This window comes from Xenopus tropicalis, chromosome 4 (genome assembly GCF_000004195.4).
Source record: "Xenopus tropicalis strain Nigerian chromosome 4, UCB_Xtro_10.0, whole genome shotgun sequence".
NCBI lineage: Eukaryota > Metazoa > Chordata > Amphibia > Anura > Pipidae > Xenopus > Xenopus tropicalis.
In genome coordinates, this window is record NC_030680.2 from 84,926,533 (window position 1) to 84,953,093 (window position 26,561).

Sequence of the window (26,561 nt, forward strand, 5' to 3'; positions counted from 1 at the left end):
GCTAATTACGTTTTATGTCACACTATATAACACTGTTTTTACAGCTTCTAAGCTCTCTGGGGTGTGAGATTGGCAAAGAAGCTCTCAAGACATCAATATTGTGGTCTCTACAAGACACTGGGTGGCACAATTTACTTGAGAGGCACCCAGTGACACAGGGATTTCATTCAGAATGTGATTTCTGAGAGTTCCCTGTTTTTTTCCACACTTCATACAGACTGGATAATTGATACTGAAGAACCTGACCCATCTGTGTGTTACTGTTAAGGAAATTAGACTGTAAGCTCCACTGGGGTAGAGACTCGTGTGAGTGATGAACAGTCTCTGCAATGTTCTGAGTAAGAGGTCAGCACTATATAAATAAAGGATAATAATAATCAATGTTCTGTGAAGGTTTCTTCACATTATGGTATTGATGTAATAATACAGTTGCAGATTTTTGAAAAATAGAATCTATGCACTGATACTAGCCCTTCAAACTTTGGACTGGTAGAGAAAAGATCTAATTTGTCAGTTTACCTTACAACGTTTATCTTTTTGACATTTTTATAAACATGTAATTGTCAGGCTTGGGAAACCATTTGGAACCTTGTGTTACAAAGCTATTGTAAAAATAGACAAAGAAAGTTCAAACCAAACATGAGATAACTGGCTGTAAAGAATGAATAGTGTTTCTTCTAGGAAATGAAGAGTAATATAAATAAATGTACTGGAGGTCTGCATTTTTTCTCTTGACTCTAATGTAGCGACTCCAATCAGAGTTAATTTTATGGGGTGAAATGCATGACTGACATAGACTTATCATATCATTACCAGTAATATGGTACTCTTTAAAGAGATACTGGCACCAAAAAATAACATTGTCCTTGCATGCTATTTATACTTATATTATTATTAGCCCAATGCTTTTAACTTACATATCTGATCCCCAATGTTTCCTCTATCAGAGGGCTGCCATATTTGTGCAGCAGGAGTCCATTAACGTTAGAAAATATAACTGACAGGCTAAGAAGGCAAACAGTCAGGTTGGCAAACAATCAGGTTTAGGAACTTCAAGTAACAATTATTTACAAAAGCAGAGAAAAATTATTAACATGACCTATAAGTAACTTTTAATATACATTCATATTTTGAAGAGTAGTTTTTTCCTGTCAGTATCCCTTTAAAATATGGATGGGCAGATTAATTTTGTGATGTCATCAAGAGTGTTTACATTCATATATTGATATCATCTACTGTAAGTATTTCTATGTTCATTCTGTAATAATATGGGAAGGTACTATAGGGTCATGTAATAGAAATAGCAAAGTATGTTATAGTTCTTATCATCTATAACAAACAATCAGCAGTTAGCATTTACTGGCCACCTGCAAACATCTCATTGGTTTCTGTGTGTTACTGCACCTGGACAAAACTTAGTGCATTTGATTAAAATAGGGGTAAACCTCTCGTGTCCATCACACCTTTGTCATATGTGCTTGTCTCTTATCTCATATAACATTTCTGTGAATACAACATGCTGCTCTGATCTTTGACAACAATAACAAGGTGTAACACATCATGAGTAGTGATGGGCGAATCTGTTTCGTTTGACTACGCGGAACTATGGAGAAGTTTGTGAAACAGGGGTGCTGTGCAATTTTTTTGACGTGTGTGACTTTTTGTGATGTGACCACAGGACCAAGCCTATTTTGATGCAACAAAAGTTTCACAAAACAATTTGCCGTTGGCAAAGTGCGGGAATTTGTGAATCCATGCCTGGCAAAAAAATTCTCTCATCACTAATCATGAGTGTCATTTTTGAGATATACAACAGCTAATCATTTGAAATTAATAAAATTATTTCTCCTTTAGGGTACAGTGTGATCTGCAAAATTCAGACATTCTCACACTTATGAGATGTCTAACGTAACAACATAAACTTGTTTAAGCTATATATAACATATAAAAGTCAGATATAAACTATATCTAAAATATAGAAGGTACAGAAGAAGTATTGTTAAGTAACTTTAGTTTGAGTATATACTAATCTCACATAGAAAAAAAACCTGCTCTGTATGAAGTACCTTTTTAAATAGAAGATGTTTTGGAAACTTTAAACTAATTATATGTTCTGGTTGGTAAAAAAAGAGCAGAAATTCCTATTAAATCTGCAATACAACAGAACCCAATATGCTAAACACACAATGGTCTGCTCTGAATAAAAAGATATTTGTATGCTAGAGTGAAAAACATTTAGACACTTGTTGTAAAGATAATAATCCTTTAAGCATACTATACATAATGGATTATGGTTTGAAAAAAGGGGCTAAATGAAATTCAATACAGTGAAGCAAAATAAATTAACTGCAATATTAGGACCAGTGAACCTGCATCCTAACTAAGCCTCAAAGATTTTATGAGCTACACTAGTTTGTCAAAACATTCGGAGCAGACTGTATTCTGCTTTTGTGCAAGTCATATCATTATGTCTCATCCTTCATTACTGTGCCTGAGGGTAAGCTTCATAATTAACAGGCAACAAAATGTTACCACTTTAGTCCGTTCACTGGGGAAGGTGTATAATCAGAAGTAGCAAACCGCACACTAATTTATTTAGAGAAGGGAGGTAGAGGAACTCAAGTAACATTCACTGCGTCCCAATAAATTTTAACAATGGGCAGTAATTTGGCAGAAAATCCTTTAAAAAGTCTATTAAAGCAGTGGTTTGCTTGTAAAAAAAAACATTACTGATAAGTCACCAAACTGCAATATAGTTCTTCTGATAAAGTTGATAAAACATCATGAAATTTATGGAAATTTAGAAATTTGCATTTTTTCCATTCCAACCATCATAACAATTATCAATATTATTGCTATTTATCAAATATTATGGGATAGATTACCAATTCTGATTACTACCAGAAATTAATTCCTTAAATTTTTATAGTTGAGTCAATATTTCTGACCTAGGGCTGGGCTTGCCTCTGTGAAGTAATTTTAGAATCAGATGGCTAGTAATGTCTTTAATATTTTATACTAAACTTACTGCGCCAGCCTAAAGGTTTTGTTAGGACAGTGCTATCTTATGGCTCCTTGCTGCCCTGAGGCAGCCAAGTCGATGCCAACCCCCCCCAGCCCCACTCCAGCAATTGTTTTTTTTGCATCAGGGAGGATCGAAGAGAGCCACATCACTAGCACAAAAGCCAAAATTCTGATTTAAAAAAAGCTCATGCTACAGGGCTGATTATTTGGTTTCTATGGTTTTAAAGTGATAGGTCACCTTTGCCAGAAAACTTCACTTTAGGCATTGGTATGCCCACTAAACCATTTTAATTGATACCATTAAAAACAGGTATATCAGTATTACAAGCATGTTATAACATGTAACAAAATGTTAGGCATCCCCAGTGTTTGTAATCGATTACCATATAACCCCCAGCCGGGGCTCCTGTTAGGGGAAAACTGTATGCGAGAATTCCTCTTCCACAAACTTTAATTAAAAAGCTGTCTTTTTTTGTTCATGCATGGGCCCCGGGATCACTGCTAATGGAGAAGGAAGGAAGAGGCTCACTCGCCTGCATTTACCCCGGGCTGGTGCACTTTTAACCGGACAGGGGATTCAGGTAAGTGATAACAATCGCTGGGGGGTGCCTAACATTTAGCACCCCCTAGTAATTTAGCCGTTCCTTCTCCTTTAAATTATGCTCTTTTTGTCTTAGCAGAAGGGTCCTATCAGGACATTCTAATTGCTCTCAAGACTACACTGTATTTACTGAAGTGCAGTACAGTGTGTACATAAAAGTATGTAGAGCTATAGGTATATCACTGTTTAGTTCAATTATATTTGTGTGAGAGAGTCTGCTGAGTGTAGGTATGTGTATATGCATATATTTAAAAGTTCTTGTCTTTGCACAAGAGCATATTCTATTTAGGCCGACAATTCTGCACAACAACCATTGCAGGGCAATTATATTAAAGGAGAAGGAAAGGCACTTTCCAAAATGTTAGGCACCCCCAAGCCCAGGGTAGCTGCAGCGCTTCCTCCTTCCATGTTCGCTCTGCTGGCAAAATCCCTGGGCATGTGCAGTAGAGTGAAAACCCGACTTTTTTGTTAAAGTTGTAGTGCAAACACAGAAGAGGAAGCGTTCGCTGCAGGTACCCCGGGCTGGTGCAGTTTTCTCCGAACAGGGGCACCAGCCCGGGGTACAAGGTAATCAATTAAAGTCACTTGGGGGTGCCTAACATTTTGGCACCCCCAAGTGACTTGGCCTTTCCTTTTCCTTTAAGTAACTTGAGAGAAATCTGTAGGATTAATATATCCTTTTGTCAATACACACAAGTTCTTGGCAAAAACTGATACCTTATGAGCTAATATTTGTAATCTAGAACTGATAATAATGTGATAACTGATACAGTTATCTTTCTAATGTTCTTTAGCAAATACAAGCAACAGGTGAAAACAAGAGTTCTGGGTCCTCAAAAAACTATGTCAGGTTGGGGCAAATATATACTGCTTATGTACTGGTTCATAGCACCAATGACGTATTACTCTACTGTGTAATCTTAATTTACTGCAGCAATCAATGTCCAGTCTTGGTCCCTACAGTCCTTAGGAAACTACAGTAACCAGAAGCCCTCTTACAGTAATGTTTTTCTAATTAAGGTTGGGGTTTCTAGCTTTAATGCATTGCATGGAGCTTCCTAAATATGCTTGTAAACTACAGATGCTCCTAATTTGTCTTACAGACTATAGCCCTCATATACAAAAGCATGGTGACAAGTCTGGAGCTCTTTTGGGCAAGGCCCTTTCACCTCTTGTATCAGTTATAAGTTGTTCTTTTTTATGTAGCTTGTATGGTAAGTGTATACACCCATTTATTAGACAGAGCTGCAGAATAAGTTGGTGTTTTATAAATAAGTGCTATTATTATTATCATAATTATGATATAACAACAGCAATAATAATAATGATAAGACCAGTACAAGACCAGTAAAATACATTACATTATGCTAGGGATGCACCGAATCCAGAATTCGGTTTGGGATTTGGCCTTTTTCAGCAAGATTCAGATTCAGCCAAATCCATGCTCCTGGTCGAACCGAATCCGAATCCTTAAAAATCGTGTGGCTTTTTGTCACATAAACACAGAAGTTGAACACAGCCCTCTTTAACCCTTCTGTATCCTAATTTACATATGCAAATTAGGATTCTGATTCGGTTCAGTATTCGCCAAATCTTTTAAGGTTCAGGATTCGTCTGAAACCGAAAATAGTGGATTTGGTGTATCCCTACATTATGAAAAAACATTTTCAAATATGGCAGCATTTATAGACTTATAGTTAGGCACAGCTTTTTTTTTTCAGTTGATACTACTGCCCTTTCTCGAGTGACAGGACCTATCCCTTAAGATCACAAGGTACAATTTTTAGTGAATAGGTTAAATTCACAATATAAACACAGTATGGAGAGGATTAATGTGATGTTTTTTATAAAAAAAAAAACACTCCATGTAACTGCACAGTAAAAGTTGTAATGAGTTGCCAATCAATGCCATTTTGTCTCTGTGTTCTTTTTCTGATCCTAACTGTTCCACGCTATGTGACAAAATGGGACAATGGAGGATACAAATCTCTGACATGCAGTGACCCGTACCCTTTATAAACGGACCTGCAAGCGGTCATCAACACAATGTTACAAGAACGTGTATGCAAAAATCACTTAGGCGTAATTAACTTTAAAAAGGATCAAGCCTTTCATGTCACCACTTCTTTTCTGATCTTTGCCTTTCCATCTGGCTGAATTGCATGATCAAAATCACTACCTAAACGTATTGTGACAGATATAGGAGAAGCATTACAAAGACATTTCTAACACAGTAAAGACAAATATATAAATGTAGGTAATATTTCAGTGAATTTCCCTACCACACCATTATTAACATTATTATTAACATTTATTTATATAAAACATATGTAGGGACCCATAGGGTTAAGCTCCCTATGGTGTTATCCCCTACTTTGTTCCTTATCTGTGCTGTAATAGGGCAGAGCCCCCTACACTCAGATTACAGTTATTAGGCTACCCCCTATAGGTTTAGCCAGGTTGACCACTCCCCTTGTGTAGACTATATAGTGTCTGGCACAAGGAAGTGTCTTCCTCTTTGGCTGATGGTGTCTAAAGGCTCCTGTCACTGAGCCTGAGGCATTGGCCCCAGTAAAGAGAACTGCTGATTTATAAGTCGGGGACAGGGCCCCGTGAATGAGATAAAGCCAGCACAGTCAGTCATATGTAATAGCACCCTCTAGGAGTGGTGAGCATAGATAGCTTATTTAGTAAGGGCAGCACTAGCCCCATCAAAGGAGACTGTAAGGGTTTAGTCTAACCCAGGCTCTGTATGCCTTGCTGTAGGGACCACAGTTAAGACACAGGATTCAGGCAGTTCCTTACCCTGAACCATAGTTGGCTGGAGGGGATCCGTTCCAGTAAAGGGCATCCATTCCTGGCATACAGCTAATACTCTGCATATCCTCCAAGTGGGCTATACTGTTACCTTGAGTGTCACTTCTGCTGTGTTCTCTGTGACCAAGTTCTATACTGCTGTGACTGTGAGTATATACCCTGATGCACTATTCTATATGTGCCTTGTCCAATAAAGTATTATCCAGTTAACTGCAAGAGCTCCTGGCGTCCTATCACTTATTATATTGCACAACACCAGTGTGGGTTGTAGTTCAGCAACACCATATAGCCCCTGACATAGCTCCCATATAGCGGAGGCCCATTCCTGGGAAAGGGGGTTGCTGTAACACGTGCTCTAAGTGTCCAACTAGCCTGGTATAATACCCCTATTAAGCCAAACAAGTGTTACACATATATTTATAAAGTATTACGCAGCGCTGTACAATAAGTGGGTTTCATACATTGGACATACAGAGTAACATATAAAGCAACCAGTAACCGATACAAGAGGTAAAGAGAGCCCTGCCTAAAAGAGCTTACAATCACCATGATGCTACGTGCCCAGAATGCATCAGGGTTTTGTTTTTTCTTTTTGACAGACTAGGTAAATCTTATAGTAGCATGACTTCCCACCACCAAATACATACAAGTAAATACAAGGGCAAAACATAAAACCTTGTTTGTTCCCATTAAGGGATGCAGTGGTGGGGTCAGCAGGGGGTGCTTAAAAAAAAATAGGGCACTTCATTGACACTGCCTGCAGGAAAACACAGGCTGCGAATCCATCCCTAAGCTCTAAAAATCTTATTGATGTGCCTGTACCGGGAGCAGGCACATCAGGCACCAGGGATGGCTGCAGGCACACGGAGCAGATTTCAGCACAAAGCTGCACGAGTATGCAGATTCATTCTGAATCTGTGTGTCTGCACCCGAGCTGAGGCAATTGCTGTGAGTGCAGGGACATCAGTTAAGTGTTTAGAGGGTAGAGGATAAACGCCACGTGACAATGCCCATACCTAGGAGGGATCTAGCAGGACCATATAAACAGATTGCTTTACAAAGTTTACACACTGATCTCAGTTTGTAATGCAAGTTTGAGTCCACAAGTCTTGCACTCACATTGAGGAGGAACAATCTTACAGACGGCCCTCTAACAAAATTGCTCAGAAGTACATTGGTGACTTATGATTTGTGTTTGAGTGCTTTGCTCCAGCAATTTTATAAATCAGTTGGATTTTTAATTATTACTGAAAAGTTTTCCAATGTGAATTTAGCCTTTAGGTGCAATAAACAATTGCATACATCTTTGTTTTAGACAGAGAGTAATTACACTTGTGCTGGATACTTCCTGCCTGAGTTATTAAAAAATGTCTAACAATTCTGACATATAACACGGCTAACTGTTGTTAGCAGGGCCTCCTGTCTCCTCTTGTTTCATTCTGAAACCCTTGTTAGTAAATTTGTTATAAGTCTTCTGCATGAGAGGTCACTAGTGTATCTAGGACAAAGAAAACCTGTGTGCTTTGATTTACTCCTGTTACAAAACAAGATGAAATATCTTACACCTTTCTGTATTCATATCTTATCAGCACAAAGTGTTATGGTGTAGTTGCAAATAATATAAGGCAGGTCAAATATGTATCTGCTTTCTGTAGGTAGCTAATGAAGGATGTGATAAATCTGTATTTATTTTTAATGTCATATCATTTAAAGGAGACTTATCATATAAAAATTAAGAATGTACCAGTGAATTATACTCCTTTAAATATAGGATTGTGCTTAAAAAATAGTTGTGTTTCAGAATGATTTATTGAGAAATTCCACCAAAACCCCACTAGTCCCATCCACCTATTCCACTTCCTGCTGGCTGAAGCCTCTGGATGTGCAGGGGAGCCGGCGGCCCTCAGCCCACTGCACTGTAGGATAGGAACCAATCAGCAGCTAGGATGACCTGATAGGGAACTGAAGCCTGTCTTTGCTTGTGTGAGTGCAAGGCTGTGATTGGCTATCCCGCTCCTGCTGTGCTTCTGGCAGGGATTGGTTGGACATGCCCAATCCTCATTTGAAACACGGACAGAGATCTGATAGGATCTATAGGAATCTACAATAAAGGAGCCATTTTTACAGATAGGATTAATTTTTAGCCCAAAGTGAATCCAGCACCATATATATATATATTCATAATTGCCTACAAAATTAGGGTTTTTTCCATTTATCCAATATGTCTCCTTTAACATGTTTCAAGAAAAACTATATGCCTACAATGAATACTTACTCAACAAACAGTTTATATCATATTAAGTGGCCTATTAAAGGATTTTACCAAACTGGAATATATATCAGTAAATATTGCCATTTTACATAGTTTACCTTTAGACACCATTTTGTAGCAGGGTATTACATATAAGCTGGTTTATGCAATATATCAATATAGCAATTATGCAATATCATTATATAAGTATACATACATAATGTAGTTTTCTAGAGAGTGAAAAGACAGCATCATACCACAAAACAAGGTGAAAAGAAATAAAGAAATTTGATACACTATAGTGCAGTTAAATATAATGGAAGATATACCACTAAACTACTATCAAATGCTATACCAGGTTATCAAGACCAATATTACAAATTCATTTTGTAGTTATATTCAGAAAATAACAATTTTTCAGTAGCGTTACGGACACAAAGTAATGAAATGTATATTTATGCTCTGCTCTTGCTTGCCAAAAATGGCACAGATCCAAAAGCTTTTTGTGGAAAAGCATTTGCCAGTAAAGCCTGGGAATTTTCTTCCAGTCACTTAGTAAAAGCTGGCAGTTTGTAGTGACAGTTTTTAAATTCAGATATGGAGCCAGAACAAAAGACTAGCCCAAGGAACCCAAAATCTCAACAGCTGTTGTAGGCCACATCTCTTTGGGTGTTTACACAAAGTACAGGTATTGGATCCCTTATCTGGAAACCCATTATCCAGAAAGTTCCGTATATATCCAGAAAGTTCCCATAGACTACATTATAAGCAAATCATTCTAATTTTTAAAACTGATCTCCTTTTTCTCTGTAATTATAAAACAGTACCTTGTACTTGATCCCAACTAACATATAATTAATCCTTATTGGAGGCAAAACAAGCCTATAGGGTTTATTCAATATTTAAATGATTTTTAGCAGACTTAAGTTATGGAGAGAAAGATCCCTTATCCAGAAAACCCCAGGTCCCGAGCATTCTGGATAACAGGTCCCATACCTGTATAAGGAATTGCCCTGTGGCGATTTTTTTTTTATTCCTGTGCTTGACTATATCAGTTCTGATTTTGCATGATGATATTTTTTTATTATTAATTTTTTATTATCCCTAATAGGTTTAGGAAGGGATTATTTGTAAAGTTGTAAGCCAGGTGCTGATTTAAAGTAAATTATGTGTATTGAAAAATATGCAATACCCTTACCAAGTGGGAAGCCTGTGTGTCCAGCAAAGTGTCACAGATACAGAAAAACTATACTGGGGTTTCTTAGTTCTAATGCAAAATGTATTATGGTGCATAAATATAACCATATGCACAGATGTAAGCTTTATGGTCATAATGTTAGAAAGCTGGACTTCAAATACTGGAGTGGTGGGAGGATTTGGTTACTTTTTGACAGTAATAACATGTGACAGTAATTGTGTATGTACAGAAGTCCAGACACAATATCATGTTAAATATAATATCTCAGGTAACTTCACCAAGTTACATGTACACCTGACAAAACCACTAACTAACCATAGCTCAAAAAGCTCAAATATATATGTGTGTTTGTTTTTACAGTTGTTGGTTTACTGCGCCAATAGTCACCAAAACCATGCTGCAGACTAGCGAGCCCTTCCCTAAGTAGCTAAGCTGCATTCTCCTTTAGCAAGGTCGCCAACCAAGCAGATCTTCTCCTGATATGCCGAGTCGTTTCAGTCCCCAATCCAATGGAAAATCATACCTGCCCAACTGAGATCCGTCCAATTTCGGGCCCGTTGGGGATGTCCATATACGGGCAGATAAGCTGCCAAATCAGTCTAAAAGACTTGAAGTAGCAGATGAAATCTGCCTGTGTATGGCCAATTGGAGATAAATTCACCTGTGTCACTCTATTTATAAAGGTGGCCATACACACTAAGATCCGCTTGCTTGGCAAGGCCGCCAAGAGAGCGGATCCTCTCCCAATATCTCCACCTACGGGTGGGCGATATCGGGCTAATTTGGTCGTTTGGCCCTGAGGCCAAACAGTCAAATTAGAACAATGGGTATAGCTGTCTGTCGTTCGGTGACCGAATCAACGAGCCGAAGCGGCCCCCGATACGACTAAATTTTTAAACCTGCCCAATCAAGATCTGCCCTATTTCAGGACAGATGTCGTTCCTGCCCATACACGACCCGGTAAGCTGCCGAATCGGTCTAAGGGACCGATATCGGCAGCTGGAATCGGCCCATGTATGGTAACCTTTATTTAAACAATAAGGTAAAATATGAGGCCTTTTTTAGTCTTCAGTCCTTCACATGAGAGTCACACATTTTAGTTAAAGAAGAAAATGCTTGCTCCTTTAGTAGGTCCTCTATAGCATTAGCAGATCTCTATGTTTTTAGCTCAGTCAAATTTTAATATGCTTTGAATCAAGCATTTACTGCAGTTTTTCTTATTGTTGTGACAGTTGTGAGTAATGTAATCATACAGCTTCAGCCAGTGGCGTAACTACATATACAGCAGACCCTGCTGTCCAGGGGGGCCCAGGCAACAGGGGGGCATGGACCACGGGGCCTACTGTATTGTAGTGCCCCTTCCTCAGCCCATCTCCTACCTTAAACTTTGCTGAAAACTAGAGGCACAAGCAGAAATCCCCCCCCCCCAACTAATATTTGCCAATGGAACCAAAAATTTGCAGCAAATTGCCTGCAATGTGGAAAACCTGTACTTCCCTTAAAGAAGAAGGAAAGGCTAAGTCACTTGGGGGTGCCAAAATGTTAAGCTTACCTTTTCGCTTACCTTTTACCCCGGGCTGGTGCCCCTGTTAGGAGAAAACCACACCAGCCCGGGGTTGCTGCGAGCGAGTGTCTCCTCTTTCTTCTTCGCGGGTTTTCACTCTACTGCGCATGCGCCGACCCAGAGATTTTGACACAGAAGGAAGCGCTCATTGCATGTACCCCGGGCTGGTGCGTTTTTCTCCTAACAGGGGCACCAGCCCGGGGTAAAAAGTAACCGATTAAAGTCACTTGGGGGTGCCTAACATTTTGACACCCCCAAGTGACTTAGCTTTTCCTTCTCCTTTAATTACCATGTACGCATACAGCAGCCAGGCTCTTTTATCCACTTGTTTAACTCATTTCAGAAATGTGGTCAAATTGTTAAAAGCTAAATATGCATCTATAAGAAAGTGAGATAAGATAAAATGTTTTTAATCTTACTAGGCCATCTGACAATCCATAGATCTGCATGCCACTATTTCTGTGAAAAACTCACCTGTCATGTTAGTGGAATCAGTCTATCTGTTCCCCTTTAAAGGAACAGTAACACCAAAAAATGAAAGTGTATAAAAGTAACTAAAATATAATGTGCTGCTGCCCTGCACTGGTAAAAGTTGTGTGTTTACTTCAGAAAGTCTACTATAATTTATATAAATAAGCTACTATGTAGCCATGGAGGCAGCCATTCAAAGGAGAAAAGGCACAGGCACATAGCAGATAACAGATAAAACACTATTGTATTCTACAGAACTTATCTGTTATCTGCTATGTAACCTGTGCCTTTTCTCCTTTTTTCCAGTTTGAATGGCTGCCCCCGTGGCTACACAGTAGCTTATTATATAAATTATAGTAGTGTTACTGTAGCAAACACACCAGTTTTACCAGTGCAGGGCAACAGTGCATTATATTTTTATTACTTTAAAGCTCTTTCATTTTTTAGTGTTACTGTTCCTTTAAGCTGGCCATACACGCACCGCTAATATCGTACGAAACCCTGTTTCATACGATATTCGGTGCGCGTATGGCAAGTCGATATCGCAGGAGGCTGCTGATATCGGTCGACTCGCCGATCGGCCAGGTTAAAAGATTTTGATCGGGCGCCATAGAAGGCGTCTGATCAAAATCTGCCTTCAGGGCTGAATCGGCAGAAGGAGGTAGAAATCCTATTGTTTCTACCTCCTTATCTGCCGTTTCAGCCCTGAACGGTTAGTGGCCGATTGTTCGATCCACCTTTAGTCTTAAAACTTGATCCAACCCCTCTGTTTTCCAGAGAATCTGTGAACCACCTATTACTGAAAGCAGGAGGACATCAAGTTCCACAATCACTTTACAAAGGAACAAGTAGAGGGAGAGGTTTCATCAGTCCAAGGGATGTTGTTAAATGGTTTCAGAGTAACATGGTTTCCTTTTTATTCTATCAGGTATGCTTATGTAAAACTACATTTATATTTATTTCTGGTAGGGGGTGAATTGGTCATGCGACAGAAGCTGTAGATATCCACAAACAAGCAAAGTGCAATTTTGAGAGTAATCATTATGGTTTTTTGAAGTGAGCACAAAGGGGTCTTAGTAGTTCAAGTATAGAATAGCAATGTTACAGGTAAATATATATTAGATGCATATTTAAGTCCTCTGAGTAATTCTCCCCATTTGTGCATGATAAGTGATTATGGTTGGGGCTATGCAGAGACACTCTGTTTTTGAATACAAACACATTCTGTAGTACAAAAAGATGTATCACAAAAAAAGAATGAAGACTTGTCTTGACATATTAGTTATTTTTATACAGAACACATAAAAAAATCTTTGAAACAGAAAACCTATTTGTTTGTCTGTTTCTGTATATTTGCTCATCTGCTCTTTAATCGGTTGCATAAACAAACACCCTGTCCAGGACAGTTGTTTTCAATTTAGCTCTAGATAATTCATATTCATGACACGGGTCAAAAAGCACTACAGAGTAAAAGTAGCATGCTATTTAGGAAAAGATAGGAACACATCGGCTTTTCTCCACTTGTGGGGAAAACACAAGCAAAGAGAAGCTGAGCCTGTGCTCATCTGCCCTTAAAAAGAATTGAGCTGCTCATACACTAGTAAGACCTGAAGAGGGACTAGAAAATGGTCATTAAAATGTCACAGTTTAACCAAGAATTTATAATGTCAACATCATGATTGTGAGGTTTAAACCGGTGTGGTCCAAAATGAATTGCTGTCAGTTAGGTATGACTTCGACCATCTGGGAGCCTGGACACTTAGCAATATTACCCTCATGATATAGACTTGAAGGGGAGTGACATTAAAATATAAGTACAGAAAAATAAACCACAAAATAAACATTGTATATGTCTCCTTTATTTAGTGAACCAACTTTTGTTGCTGATGGAAGGCTCACTTTGAAAAGGAACAAACAATAATTATTTGCTTGCAAAATTAATGAAAATGTTTCATTTTGTTCATTAAACAATGTATAAAATGTCTTGTATTGTTTGCTATTTACTTAAATTGGTTGCTCAAGACAACTACAAACCTGTCCTCCTTAAATTCTTTAAAGCAGAGCTTCCCAAGCTGTAGGGGAAGTTAACGATGCAGAGAATGGAAGAAGATCCTGAATTATAGTTAGGGTGATCTTTGAGCTGAATGTAGTTTTTTTTTACAGTTTTATGTTAAGACCTAACCAAATATACAGCTTTAAAAGAATAAAGGCACAATTACTAATTCAATAAAATAACTGTACAAATAAAACTAGACCTTTTCATGTTTAGAATTACACATTTAATGACTCAAGTATTGTTCGCCATCACTTAAATATATTAAAATGTTAATACTTATTTATTACTGTCTGTTGCAATAAATCTGCAGTGTGTTGATCAGTAGCCTGTAATATTATGGCTTCCCACATTGATGAATGCTGAGAATACTTTTAACATCATGCCTGCAAGTAAGGTGTTCAACACTCCAATTATACAGCAGTTATAGGGCATGGATAATAGGGGTACAGAAGCAGCAAGACATGCTACATATGAAGTATTCTGAGCGATCGCACTCTATGGAGTTGTCCAAAATTTGCTCTGATAAAACCTGCAATGCTGTATGTAGAGGTGAATTTTTACAATTAAAATAAGGCAATATATTTGGTCCAGACTTTGTCTGGAAACCTGTTATCCAGAAAGTTACAATTTAAACAAGATCATCTCCCACAAAATTAATTTTCAGAAAATAGTTCTAATTTAAAAATATATATCTTTTTCTCTGTAGTAATAAAATAGTTCCTTGTACAGGTGTATATAACCAGTTATCCAGAATGCTTGGGACCAAGGGTATTCCAGATAAAGGGTCTTTCCGTAATTTAGATCGCCATACCTTATGTCTACTAAAAAATCAATAAACCATTTATTAAACCCAATAGGATTGTTTTGCATCCAATAAGGATTATTTATATCTTAGTTGGGATCAATTACAAGGTACTGTTTTATTACTACAGAGAAAAAGGAAATTGGTTTTCAAATTCTGAATTATTTGATTTAAATGGAGTCTATGGGAGACAGGCTTTCCATAATTCGGAGCTTTCTGGATAATGGGCTTCCGGATAAGGGATCACATACCTGTAGTTGATTGTAACTTAAATTCTTAACAGACTTAAAGTCTGCTTTTAAATGATTTTTAGCAGACTTAAAGTATGGTGATCTAAATTACAGAAAGATCCCTTATCTGGAAAACTCTAGGTCCCAAGCATTCTGTTCTGAATAACAAATCCAGTCACTACTGCAACATATCCACAGTGTTTAAATATATGAATAAGTGTATATATAAAGTTATTTACCAGCATTACATCAGAAGCATTCATGTGGAACTGATCAAAGTAAAACAGGCAAATAAAGCAGCATATACCTATAGCTATGAAATTAATATATTAGGATGGATATAAAATGTGTTGTAGCTAGGATTTCCCCATAGGCTTTGTCTCATTTCCTAAGATTTATTGTAGGTAATTATAAGTAATTACAATGTATGACTGTATAAAAAAAAGCTTTGTAAAATGGTAAAAAAAAGTTTAATCGCATACAAGTTAAGACTGGAAGCATGCACTGCAAAAATAAATGGACACATTTGAGTAGTCATATGTATATATTACCCTCTGTTCACTCATTACCTTCATAATATCTAGGAGTTTACCAGGGTATAAATATTACTTGATTATACCAAAATGTACCTTTAAATAGAAACACATGTCTGGTACAGTATATTTGTTCAAAACAATTTGAGTACTTCCACAATTTCCAATGTGCCAATATAATGTTCTTCTATTGAAATGTTAATTAAATCAAAAGATTTAAAGGGGTTCTAAATCCAAAAAAATAATATTTTAATATAAACTTACAGCACACCTTTGCAAATTAAAATACATTTTCATTTTGGGGTGATAGCACAAAGTACGATTTGTCACCCTCGGTTAAATCTGCATTACTGTGGGTGACAAATATCCTGAAAATGACTTGCCATAGTATAACGTTAAGATCACCGTGAGTATTAAGTGTTTGGGTCTTGGCAAGTCATATTCGTAAGGAAACTTTGGGCAAAACTAAGCTCTGCATATGTTTTCCCACCAGCGATTTTCTTTATTGTTTGTGGGAAAACATTTTCTGTAGATTTGTTGCCCGTGGTAGTGCATATTCATCATGGGTAGCAAATTTTCCCGTGTGTCATGGCCCTTAGGGCACAAACTTTATAAAAAATAATCTAAGACCTACACTACAGATATAAAGATGGTTATACCTACTTTCATCAGTGGTTGTTGATAGCTTTCCTAAAATGGCAGCTGTCCCATACCAGCACATGGTTTAAAATTTGACAATACAGTAACTGTCACATGGTAATTTTTGGTATAATCTTTTTATGCTTAAAACTAGTTCATTACAAATTTATCATTTATTGTACATGTTAGTCTGGCAGAGGCAAAAAGTTAGGGGCATATGCTTTTTCTGCAAATGTATATTTTTCAAGTTTGGGGCAGACTTCTGTTAAACAGGGCATGCTTGCAAATGAATACAACAACATGTATAGAGAAACATAAAGACCTGCTTCATGCATAAATGGGCTAATTGTTCCGCCTTAAGCTTTTGTTTATTTTTTAATATTTGACATTCTGTGTGCAAGATAGGTTGCTTTCTTTTACTCTGTGCTTTCCCGCTTGTTTTGAGTGGCATGGCACTCATCAACATGATGCAGAAGGATATGCCAAACGTGTTGCACTTTCCAGACACAGGTTCCATGTCTTTCCTCTCATGATCTTTGAGCTTGTATGAGAGATATTAAACAGTACAAAGAGGTGGTCTGGTTGCAAGTAGCAAAGCCTCATTCACCAGACACAGCTTCTCTGCTCACTTTGGAAAATCAGACCATTCTGTCCCAGTACGTCTCAGGAGCATTTGCTAAACCAAAATAACTTCACTGCTATAACCGGCCTCACAAAGGCCTACTCGACACTGTAAAAATAACTATTTTGAGATAATAAATGAAATCCTTATGCATTCTTTCAAGATATTTGTAAAGAAGGAATGATGAATACTGGAGGGGATGAAGAAATAAAAATTAAACAAGAGCTTCCAGAGCACTTTTGGGGGAAATCTTTCATGCTGGTGAGTAAATGCATCAGGGCTTGTTCTGCACGAATGCTTGATGTACATTAACCAGAACACTGGGGAAATTTATTCTAGATGTGCTTTGATTTATTGCAGAGTCTTCAGCTTGCCAAATTAACGCACAAGTGTTTATTTCCACTAGAATCAAAAGTACCCATTTTAAAGTCGTAATGGTATTTTTTTTCTTTTGTTGTCTGTTTTAAAATTGGGTAGGAGGAACAAATTTCTAACAATTACACTCAGTTTTAGTTGCCACTTGATTCACAATATTTCAACAGTAAACATTTATGCAAAGGTTTATACACATGCAGATAATTAATGGAGGGGTTAAAAAGTGAAATTAAGTTGACTGAATCTAGATGAAGTTACTTTCAGGTATTATCAATAATTTTAAACTTTAATGTATCAGTAAGTGCATGGAATACGGCAAGCTGCATTACACCCTGTGTTAAAGGAGAGTTTGGAAAAGAACTGCCCCATAGGAAACCAGAGTTATGTAAGAAATGGCATTATCAGGAAAAAATTGTCATATCTACACTCATGATAGCTACAAAATAGTAGCTATCTGTACCAGCAGAATATAGAATGCAAACACAGTGGATATTTAAAGGGATTCTGTCATGATCTTTATGGTGTACTTTTTTATTTATAAATTACACTGTTTACAAAGCAAATAATTCACTCTACCATTTTAAATGTTATTCTTGAACCAACAAATGTATTTTGTTTAGCTGTAATATTGGTGTGTAGGCAGCCATCTTAGTGCATTGTGCCTGAGTTAGAGCTTTCAGAAGGAGCCAGCACTACACATTACAACTGCTTTCTGGTAACCTGTTGTTTCTCCTACTCCCATGTAACTGGAGGAGTCCCAGGCCGGATTTGGATTTCTTACTATTGATTGCTGTTCTGATATCTACTAGGAGCTGCTATCTTGCTAACTTCGCATTGTTCTACTGATCGGCTGCTGGGGGGAAAAGGGAGGGGGGTGATATCACACCAACTTGCAGTTCAGCAGTAAAGTTTATCATTGCACATGGCTGTGGCACCCTGGCAAATGAAGAATATGGCTAGCCCCATGTGAAATTAAATTTAAAAAAATCACAAATACATGTGAAGGAATCAAATCACCATTCCATGTAAAAAAAACTTGGTTGAATAGTGGGTAATTGTTCTAATATATGTTGCTTACAATTCCTTTTACCATGCAAAATAGTTTGAGCAGATCCCTTTGAAAGGAAAAAGGTGGAAAGTCAACCAGAAATATGAGTAAAATAATTTAAAATCTAGTAACAACTAAAACCTAAAAACTAAAAACCTGAAAACTTTATTTGCACCGAAAACAGTTTGCATAAAACATAAAATTACTCTAAGGGGGAGATTTACTAATCCGAATCCCTAAAGGGAAAAATTCGGATTGGAAACGAAAATTTTGCAGTCTTTTCGTCGCCACCGCGACTTTTTCATATTTGTCGCAACTTTTTCACCGCCGCGACTTTATCGACGAAAAAGTCGCAGAAAATATACGAAAAAGTCGTGACGCTGACGAAAAAGTAGCAGAACATACGAAAAAGTCGCGACGGTGACGAAAAAGTCGCAAAAATACCAATCATTACGAAAAAAACGCATTCGGACGCCTTTGGACCGTTCGTGGATTAGTAAATCTCCCCCTAAGTGTCTTTGCCTGCATTTTTATGATATATCTTATTTCAACACATCATAAAAAACTCTTAAACCTGCATAAACCACATTTCAGTGGTCAGTAGCAACAGCTTTCTGTTTTCTGTTCATCTCCTTAATGATAACATTTTGTCTCCACAATTTTGACCGGGTGACAGTATCAATGCCAGGGCTGTATTTTGGTCAGGTTCCGTCTTATGCCTCGGAGTGGAGTATCATGCATTTGGCAAAAGCCTTGGACACATGAGCATCGGAGCCCATACCTTCGTGTAGGACTCACACACAATGATTTAGTATCATCATGGACTGATTGTGGATGTTCAGGTACCTGCCCCAGCTTCAGCAAGTATCCCGGGGGGGGGGGGGGAATGACTTTCCATGTATTGCATGTCATCTGCAATTATGTGCAAGCGGAAGCTAAAGAAAAAACTATTTTTTTTGGAGGGAGAACCTTTCCCCAATCAGGGTGGGAACTAGGGGTAGGCACAAGAGTCATGTCGCTTAGTTGCATTAGTTGGGGAAGTGAAGAAATCAGTGGGGGAAAGAGAGAGCATGGAGAAGCAGGCAGAGGAATGAGAGGAGGGCATGCAGAATGAGAGGCAGAGTTAAGCAGACGGCACCAGGTCAAGTAGTACTGCTTTGGTTGCCAATACTGCTTGGCCTGCCTCTGCCCCCTTTTACCCTCAACCACACTAACTCCTTTCTCCCTGCTGTCTTTTCCAACCAGGTCAAAGCTCCCATTTCCTCAACCTTTTTTAAGCAAGGGCACTGAAAAAATATTGGCAGGAAAAAAGTTGAGAATTGTTGCAGACTGATTTCCAAATTTATAAATGAAAGTTGCAGTAGAAAAAAAAATAGTCAGTGTGTTATACTTGCAGGCCATTTCCAAAGATTATAATAGAAAGCAATCTGCTTAAGAAAAAACTTTATACATGAAAGACAAAATTCAATGTTGGACATAGCCCTATGCTCTGGCAATGTTAATAAATTATTTTATCTAATTTTATCTTGCAAATAATGTATTGTGATAAGTTTGTATTGCTAAAATGATCTCTATCCTGCCAAAAGGAATCTGCTGATGGCAGTGGTAACAAAAAAAATGACAAAGAATAAATCTGGTAATGAATTGCTATTTTTATAGGCAAAGAAATGGATTGCATAGCAAGTGAAGTATGTACAGTATACATCAGAGCACTCATCAGTGGAAGTCAGCCGGAAAGTTCTCTCCAATTCTAAACTAACAAACTATGAAAAATGATTCAGAGAACAAAACAAATACCTCTTACTGTAAAATTATGCTTCCACTCCCATCTGCATAGGGAATACTCTAGATTTATAAAGTTTGATAGTGATCGGCCACTTCATAATCATTTTTAAAAATAACCAAAGCTGCCACCTTTGCGTACATTTTGCTATCCTAAATATTCCTTCTCCAAATGTTTTGTGCCCAATAATGTAAAGAATGTGTGTGCTGTTTGCTTGAGTTTCTTATGCAAATGACATTTTCCAGCAGTACAAGGAATCCACATCTTGTAGATGACCAGTTGCCTTAGTGCTTTCCCACCCCCTCCAGTTAGCAAGCAAAGCTTTGGGCCTACAATACTTGCTGTGCCACTGACAGCTTGCCTGTTCTCCCATTTGTAAACACAAGAACAGACTATAATCCTATATAAACAGCAGATTAGCTGGTATGCGCATTTAGTGTCAAATATATTTCCTCCCTTTAACACCAGAAACGGCATGGGACAACATTTTTCAATTCTACATATAGTACCACATAACAGTATCAGCACAGCAGTTGCTTGTTGATTATAATACAAATTGTGCATGTGTAGAACAGCTGTTCATATGAGCCTACGGTTGCATACACGAGAATCACAAACTCGTGTTAGCTGATACAACATAACTCAGCTTAATTACCATCACATACAAAGTATTTTTATTATTACCAAGAAATGAGAGAATAATTTAAAAAATTAAAATTTGCCTAAAATGTACTCTGTGGAAGATCTTTCTGTAATTTGGAGCTTTCTAGATATCGGGTTTACTGACAGGAGATCCCATACCTTTAAACATAGCTCTAAGCAGCAGAGCAATTTTATCACATGCATTTGTTTGTATTTGAAAGGAATTCGGAAGCACTGTTTTAAATCCCCATCATATTGTGTATCACTCTATAATAATTGGGTGCTAAATACTGCTAAGTACTGTCAACATATATATTTAAAATCACATAAGTATATATAGATTGTAAACTATACGGGGCAGGGACTTCCATCCTCTTGTGTCTTTGACTCTTAACTTATTGCAACTGTATTTATCTTGTATCCATCTGTATTTATTGTTGTACTTTGTATTTATCTATTATTATCTTAATAATCCCGTTTGTATTAATGTATTCTACTGTACAGCGCTGCGTACATAAGTAGCGCTTTATAAATAAAGATATACATACATACAAATAAGAATGAGAGAAAGAGTGCACAACAAAGAGAATCTGACACATTCTCCTCCACCTGCATGATGCTCATTATGGCTTATACCAAGTATCAGACTTGCCCCCCCCCCCCCCAGCTATTATGAATAAAAACTACCAGACGCCCCCCCTCCCATTCTATCAGCTTGGATTGTGGGAGTTGTTGTTCCAAAACAGCCGAAGGGCTGCAGGTTTGATGTTCCCTGTCTGTAGTTTGAGGCTGTGCATGTTAGTATTGGCACAGCTGATAACACTTGTACAGCCAGAGGCCTGCAACATATTTCAATCCCTTGTGGGACAAACAGAAATAAGCGGCTGGATACCACTTGTTTTGTTTTGTTTCCTCTCTTTTAGCTTCATAGATGATCTAAACCAATTACAAGAAGTACAGATGTACAATAAATTCAATCCCATTAGTTATTTCATTGCTGTTTTTGACAGTTAACAGAGAACAATGATGCTCTTTTGCTGACAAACACATGCCTATGTATTCTATGTGTCTAAATACAGCAGGCAAATAGACACAAGAGCTCAGCAGCAGGTAGTAATGAATAGTAATTTACCAGATTCCATTGAATCTTAAGCACAATACCAGGTGACTTTTGATATATACTTAATACATACCATAGAGTCCTGTTTACTTTTAACTGAGGCTCTGTAAATTAGATTAAATTGAGGGCAGATCCACTGCTTTGTAATTCTCCATCCATGTACATAGCAAAGTGTCTCGGAGAATCCCTCCCTGAGGTGTGAATTTAAATACTGTCCATCAGACTTCAGAGCAGAACTAAAATCCACAAGAATACCAGGGAAAAGTACAATTCTTTCGAGTCCTTAAGGAAGAGATAATTACTGTCTAATCCAGCCTAAGTAGAAAATGACTTACTTTGCATGTCTGTGCATTTGATTCACTTGTGGATACAGAAAAAGAGGCCAGTAAAAGAAATAGCTGTTTGTTTTGTTCAGGAAGGAAAAGATAACTGTATACTTCTAGGAATATTTTGAAACAACAATAGGAACAATAGGAAGTTGTTTAATACATCTGTTTCTTTTTGTAACTCCCTACTTGCACAGACCAGTGTAGACAATGCCAGTGCTTTTTGGTTATTTATTAATTAAACTGCACAACAGAGAGGGAGAATAAGAGCTAAGGTCTGGCTAATCAAAATACAATTGGAGAAGAAATGATGGTGGATCATGAAGAAATGAATGATGGTGGTTATGATAAATGGAGTAATCAGTCACAGAAAATGATGGTTCTACATGAGAGAAGTACAACCCTTTGCATACAAAGGACACATTATACACACCATTATAACCACATGTTCTTTAGATTGTAAGCTCTATAGACCATTTACCTCTTTAATTTCTATACTGATTACTATTTGTATGCTTTTCTGTATGTTTACACCCTTGATGTATACACCCTTTATTGTACAGTGCTGTTGAAAATAATATATATAAAGTGTATATAAGTGTTACTAATAATACTAGATGTTAGAAGTGTTACCATTAAACCATCAAAAATCTGTCCAGCTCTTGGGCAGGCCTAGAGCCATGAGAAACCTTTAAGGGCCTCATTACCAGCACAAAAGCCTCCAGATACACAGACCTGTTCTACCTTTAGAATATAAAAAGGTTGACTTGGGGCAAACCATCCCATCTGCACACTGTCACTTAATCCCAAGAAAAATGTTAAACTTTCAAAGGCAACACAACTCCAAAACAAGTTTGCCTCTGAGTGTACAGATGAGGTGTTGTATCTGTTGGCATATACAGCAATATAGTGCAACCAGTGATAATCCCCTTGGTGCCAGGAACTTGCACATGAGCAAAGACGTTCCGATACACTGTCTGCATGTGTCACACAAGCCATGTGAGCTGATGCCATCAAGCAAGAGGAAGGCCCTGGAAGGAATGTAATCCTTGGGACTTATTTTCTTAAAATAAAAATACTGTTTTTATTTTTATTATAAGTATTAATACATATTTATAAAGTGCAAACATGTTCTGCAGCAATGTACAATAAATGGGTGTATACATTAAACATTATATACATACAGATTATATACAAAATACCTATGAAAGAGGTAGAAAGGGCACTTGCATATAGCCCTATAAAGCATCTCTGAGCAGCAAGCTTACTATATACATTATGTATATGTATAGTTGATTCAAAACCTTAGATCATAAAAAGAAACAGCAGACAACATATCTGATCTTTCATGCAGCAAGTAAGCACTACAGAAACAAATACATATACAACATATACTGGATGCAAAACATCTGATGCACATTGAACAAATAAAGTAAACATGCCACCCAAATGGCCTGTTACAATGAATAGTATAATGTCTGGAGACTATAGGTAGGCAAAAGGCTTCAGACCTATACACTGTATATAATAAAAGCTCAGATGTAAAACAATGATAGCTGTGTAAAATGCATCTCTTAAATCGATTAGGACGGCATTGTTCCTTTCCAAAACCTTAATCTGGTTTTAATCAATGGTACAGCCATGCTGATTCCACTTAATCATATGGTACTGTACAGTAATGACCTTATTGCTTTCATGTTTCATTCCGAATGGAAACAACAAAAGGAGACAGTAAAAATCAGTTTAAGCCTACAATTCTCCAGCTACAAAACAGAAATTGTTCTTTGTGTAAACTTTTTAACCCTTATTTTGCTATTGCTTCGATATTTATACCAAAATTTGAATAATAAACTGGCAAGTGAAATTCAGCCACAGAAAATTTTACTTTTTTCCACTTAAACGAATTAGCCACTACAGACATAGAATTTGTTTATTTTGTTGGAGATGGTAAAAGCCAGCAAGTTATCAAGGTCTGTTTCATTTGGGAAATATGTTGGCAAGGCTGTGCTTTCAGCATCCAGCAGCATATTACTGGATAAAGGCAATGGAAGAAGAGCAACTAATGACAAACAAAATATAGAAGAATCATACCAGTTGAGTGTGCTTGCCATTTGTGTTTAGGACTAGCTATAATTCCTGGACCATGCAAGTCAGATGCTGATTTCACTATTCAGGGAGAAAGTGGCATATCATGACATTAACATTTTGAACCTAGAGGAGTGCAACATAAAGCTTTCTGTGAGCCTGTTTGATTCTTCAAAGAAAGGCTCAGTTGGGGCCCTAAATTCTTATTATGTGTTGCCACAGAGTTAGGGGCACCCTGCAGAGAGAATAGAATGCCTTAGGTTTTCCTATTAGCTTTTCGTGAACCTTTCCCTTATGTCTGCTTAAGAATGCCCCATTAAGTGTGCATTAGAATACTGTTAAAATCCGTGCATTCACCCAACTTAATGTTACTGTATTGACAAATGTAAATAAGCCTACTAAGTGACCAGTTATCTGCTCCCCTCCCTCCCCTGTGGATTCCTGGTGACAATCAACAAAAAATAGTGTGTAAATGATAGATACCTCCATCTATCTCTGTCATTGCCCCCACCATTACCTAAAGCAGATTAAAAGCACATGGGGGGGGGGGGGGGGGGGGGTTTGGGAGCCTGGAAGGAATTGAAATCTATCTGCTGGGGGAAAAAAATGGGCACATGCGGAATGTCTTACTGGGACTTGCCTAGACTGGGTTTCAGTTCAGAATTTTTTAAATAAAAACAATAATGAGTAATAGCAAAACTCAGCAGCACACTAGGTACAAGTATGAAGTTACTCTCAGCATGCATGAATATTTCAGCTATGTAACATTCCTTCCTCCTCAGGAAGCATCTGACTGCCAGCTCTTTGGGTAAGAACAGCATGCTATTCAAAGGGCCTGAGCTGTACATTAACATTGCACCCTTTGAGGACCTTAGTGTGACCAACATTCATGAAACAAGAACAAGAATAACTGACAAAAGAGCGGCATGCAATAATTCTATGTGTAGTATTAATATTGCTCTTACTGGCAATTCATAAAAATAATATGGCTTAGTAATATAGTAGCTGAAGTTGAAAATGGAATTAAGGCCATGGAGATTTACTCTTTGTATTTATGTAATATTTATAAAGGACAAATTTAAAAAAAAAAATGGTAAAACCAAGAATATTGAGAATACACATAATATTAATCAGCAATGGTTATTTTACACAAAATAACATTTCTCCTATGACAAACCCAGCCTTGCTAAATGTAGCTGGAAATTCTGTTTTTATACCATAGATTTCAAGGTAATTCTAAAGATTGTACCTTTTACAAACATCTCCAAACAAATAGTTTAAAGTCAAATTCACTCATTTTTTCCCAAGGACTTTTGTGAATATGTCAATGCATGCAATTTTTCCTAACTCTATTAAAAGTTTTGGGAGGCTTCTCCCCCAAGAAAGACAATATACCCTGTTATGACTACAGTAGGGTAAGTACATATTATAAAACACATAAGAACTTCCTAGAACAAAAATGATCACTGTATATAAAGAATGAATCCCTTTCCAACACGAAGGCTAATTTGCCCTGACATAACAATGGATGCTTCGCAGTCCTTTATTTATGTCAAACTCACAGCACTCCTGTTGTAAAAACTACAATTCCCTACGCCCATGGCTCATATAGGTGCAATAGGTGGGAGAGGGCAGCCTCTGTCCTGACTTTATAGCGAAGCCGCTAAGCATGTGACACGGAGCCCCAACCCCAGATAAAGCCCCCTACCTTCTGCTCTGTATCCCCATAAGCAAGCCTCCAGCAGGGTGAGCACAAGTAGAGAGGTGCAGGGGCATCGGTGCCTGGCTGCGAGCATTCCTCTGGATGTGCAGAGCCAATAAATCATCCGTAGGCTCGGGATGCAGGGTCCTTCCACTCCCCGGGATGTGCCTCTCGCCTGCTCGCTGTGGGGGCGCCTCGGAACGTTCCCGGTCCCTCAGGCTGCGAGCTCCTCTCTACCTCTGCTCTTCTGATGGAGTTTATGGAGCCAAACTTTTTTTTCCTCCTTTCCGGAGGGCTTTGAAAGGTAGGAGCTGGTTTTGCTCTCTGCCTCCCTCTCTCTCTCTCTCAACTTTCTCAACCACCCCCCTTTCGCTTGTCACTTTTCCAAAATCAGTACCGACTCAAAATAAAACGCTACAGACCGAGCCGGGGTCACATGTCGGGGGCGCAGCGCCACCTGCTGGAACTTTGCGATAACACTGTTGCCAGATTTTACGCCTTGGGCTATTTATTTTTCCTGTTTTCTCTAGCGCTGGACACACATATCATGTCAAAAGTGTATTTTCTTTCAGCTACTTGGAAAAGTATATTTTATACTGTTACAGCTGGCAAAATAAATACAATTAAATGCAACAATGGTTCTAAACTGCGTACCGGTGGCAATAATAGGGG

The 26,561-nt window shown here is 37.9% G+C and overlaps 1 protein-coding gene across 3 annotated transcripts in view; it reads right to left on the reverse strand.

Annotated features, from left to right (window-relative positions):
* The window catches only part of ror1 (receptor tyrosine kinase-like orphan receptor 1), a 177,336-nt gene extending 151,071 nt beyond the window's left edge, over positions 1 to 26,265 (reverse strand). For 2 of the 3 annotated variants that reach the window (XM_004913932.4, XM_002931613.5), the window contains exon 1: positions 25,896 to 26,264. In XM_004913932.4, coding sequence (XP_004913989.1) covers positions 25,896 to 26,013 — 118 coding nt within the window. In that variant the 5' untranslated portion in view covers positions 26,014 to 26,264. Of the gene's footprint in view, positions 1 to 25,895 lie in introns of all 3 variants that reach the window. The other variant, XM_004913930.4, reaches the window with a different exon arrangement.
* Between the last annotated feature and the right edge of the window lie 296 nt (positions 26,266 to 26,561).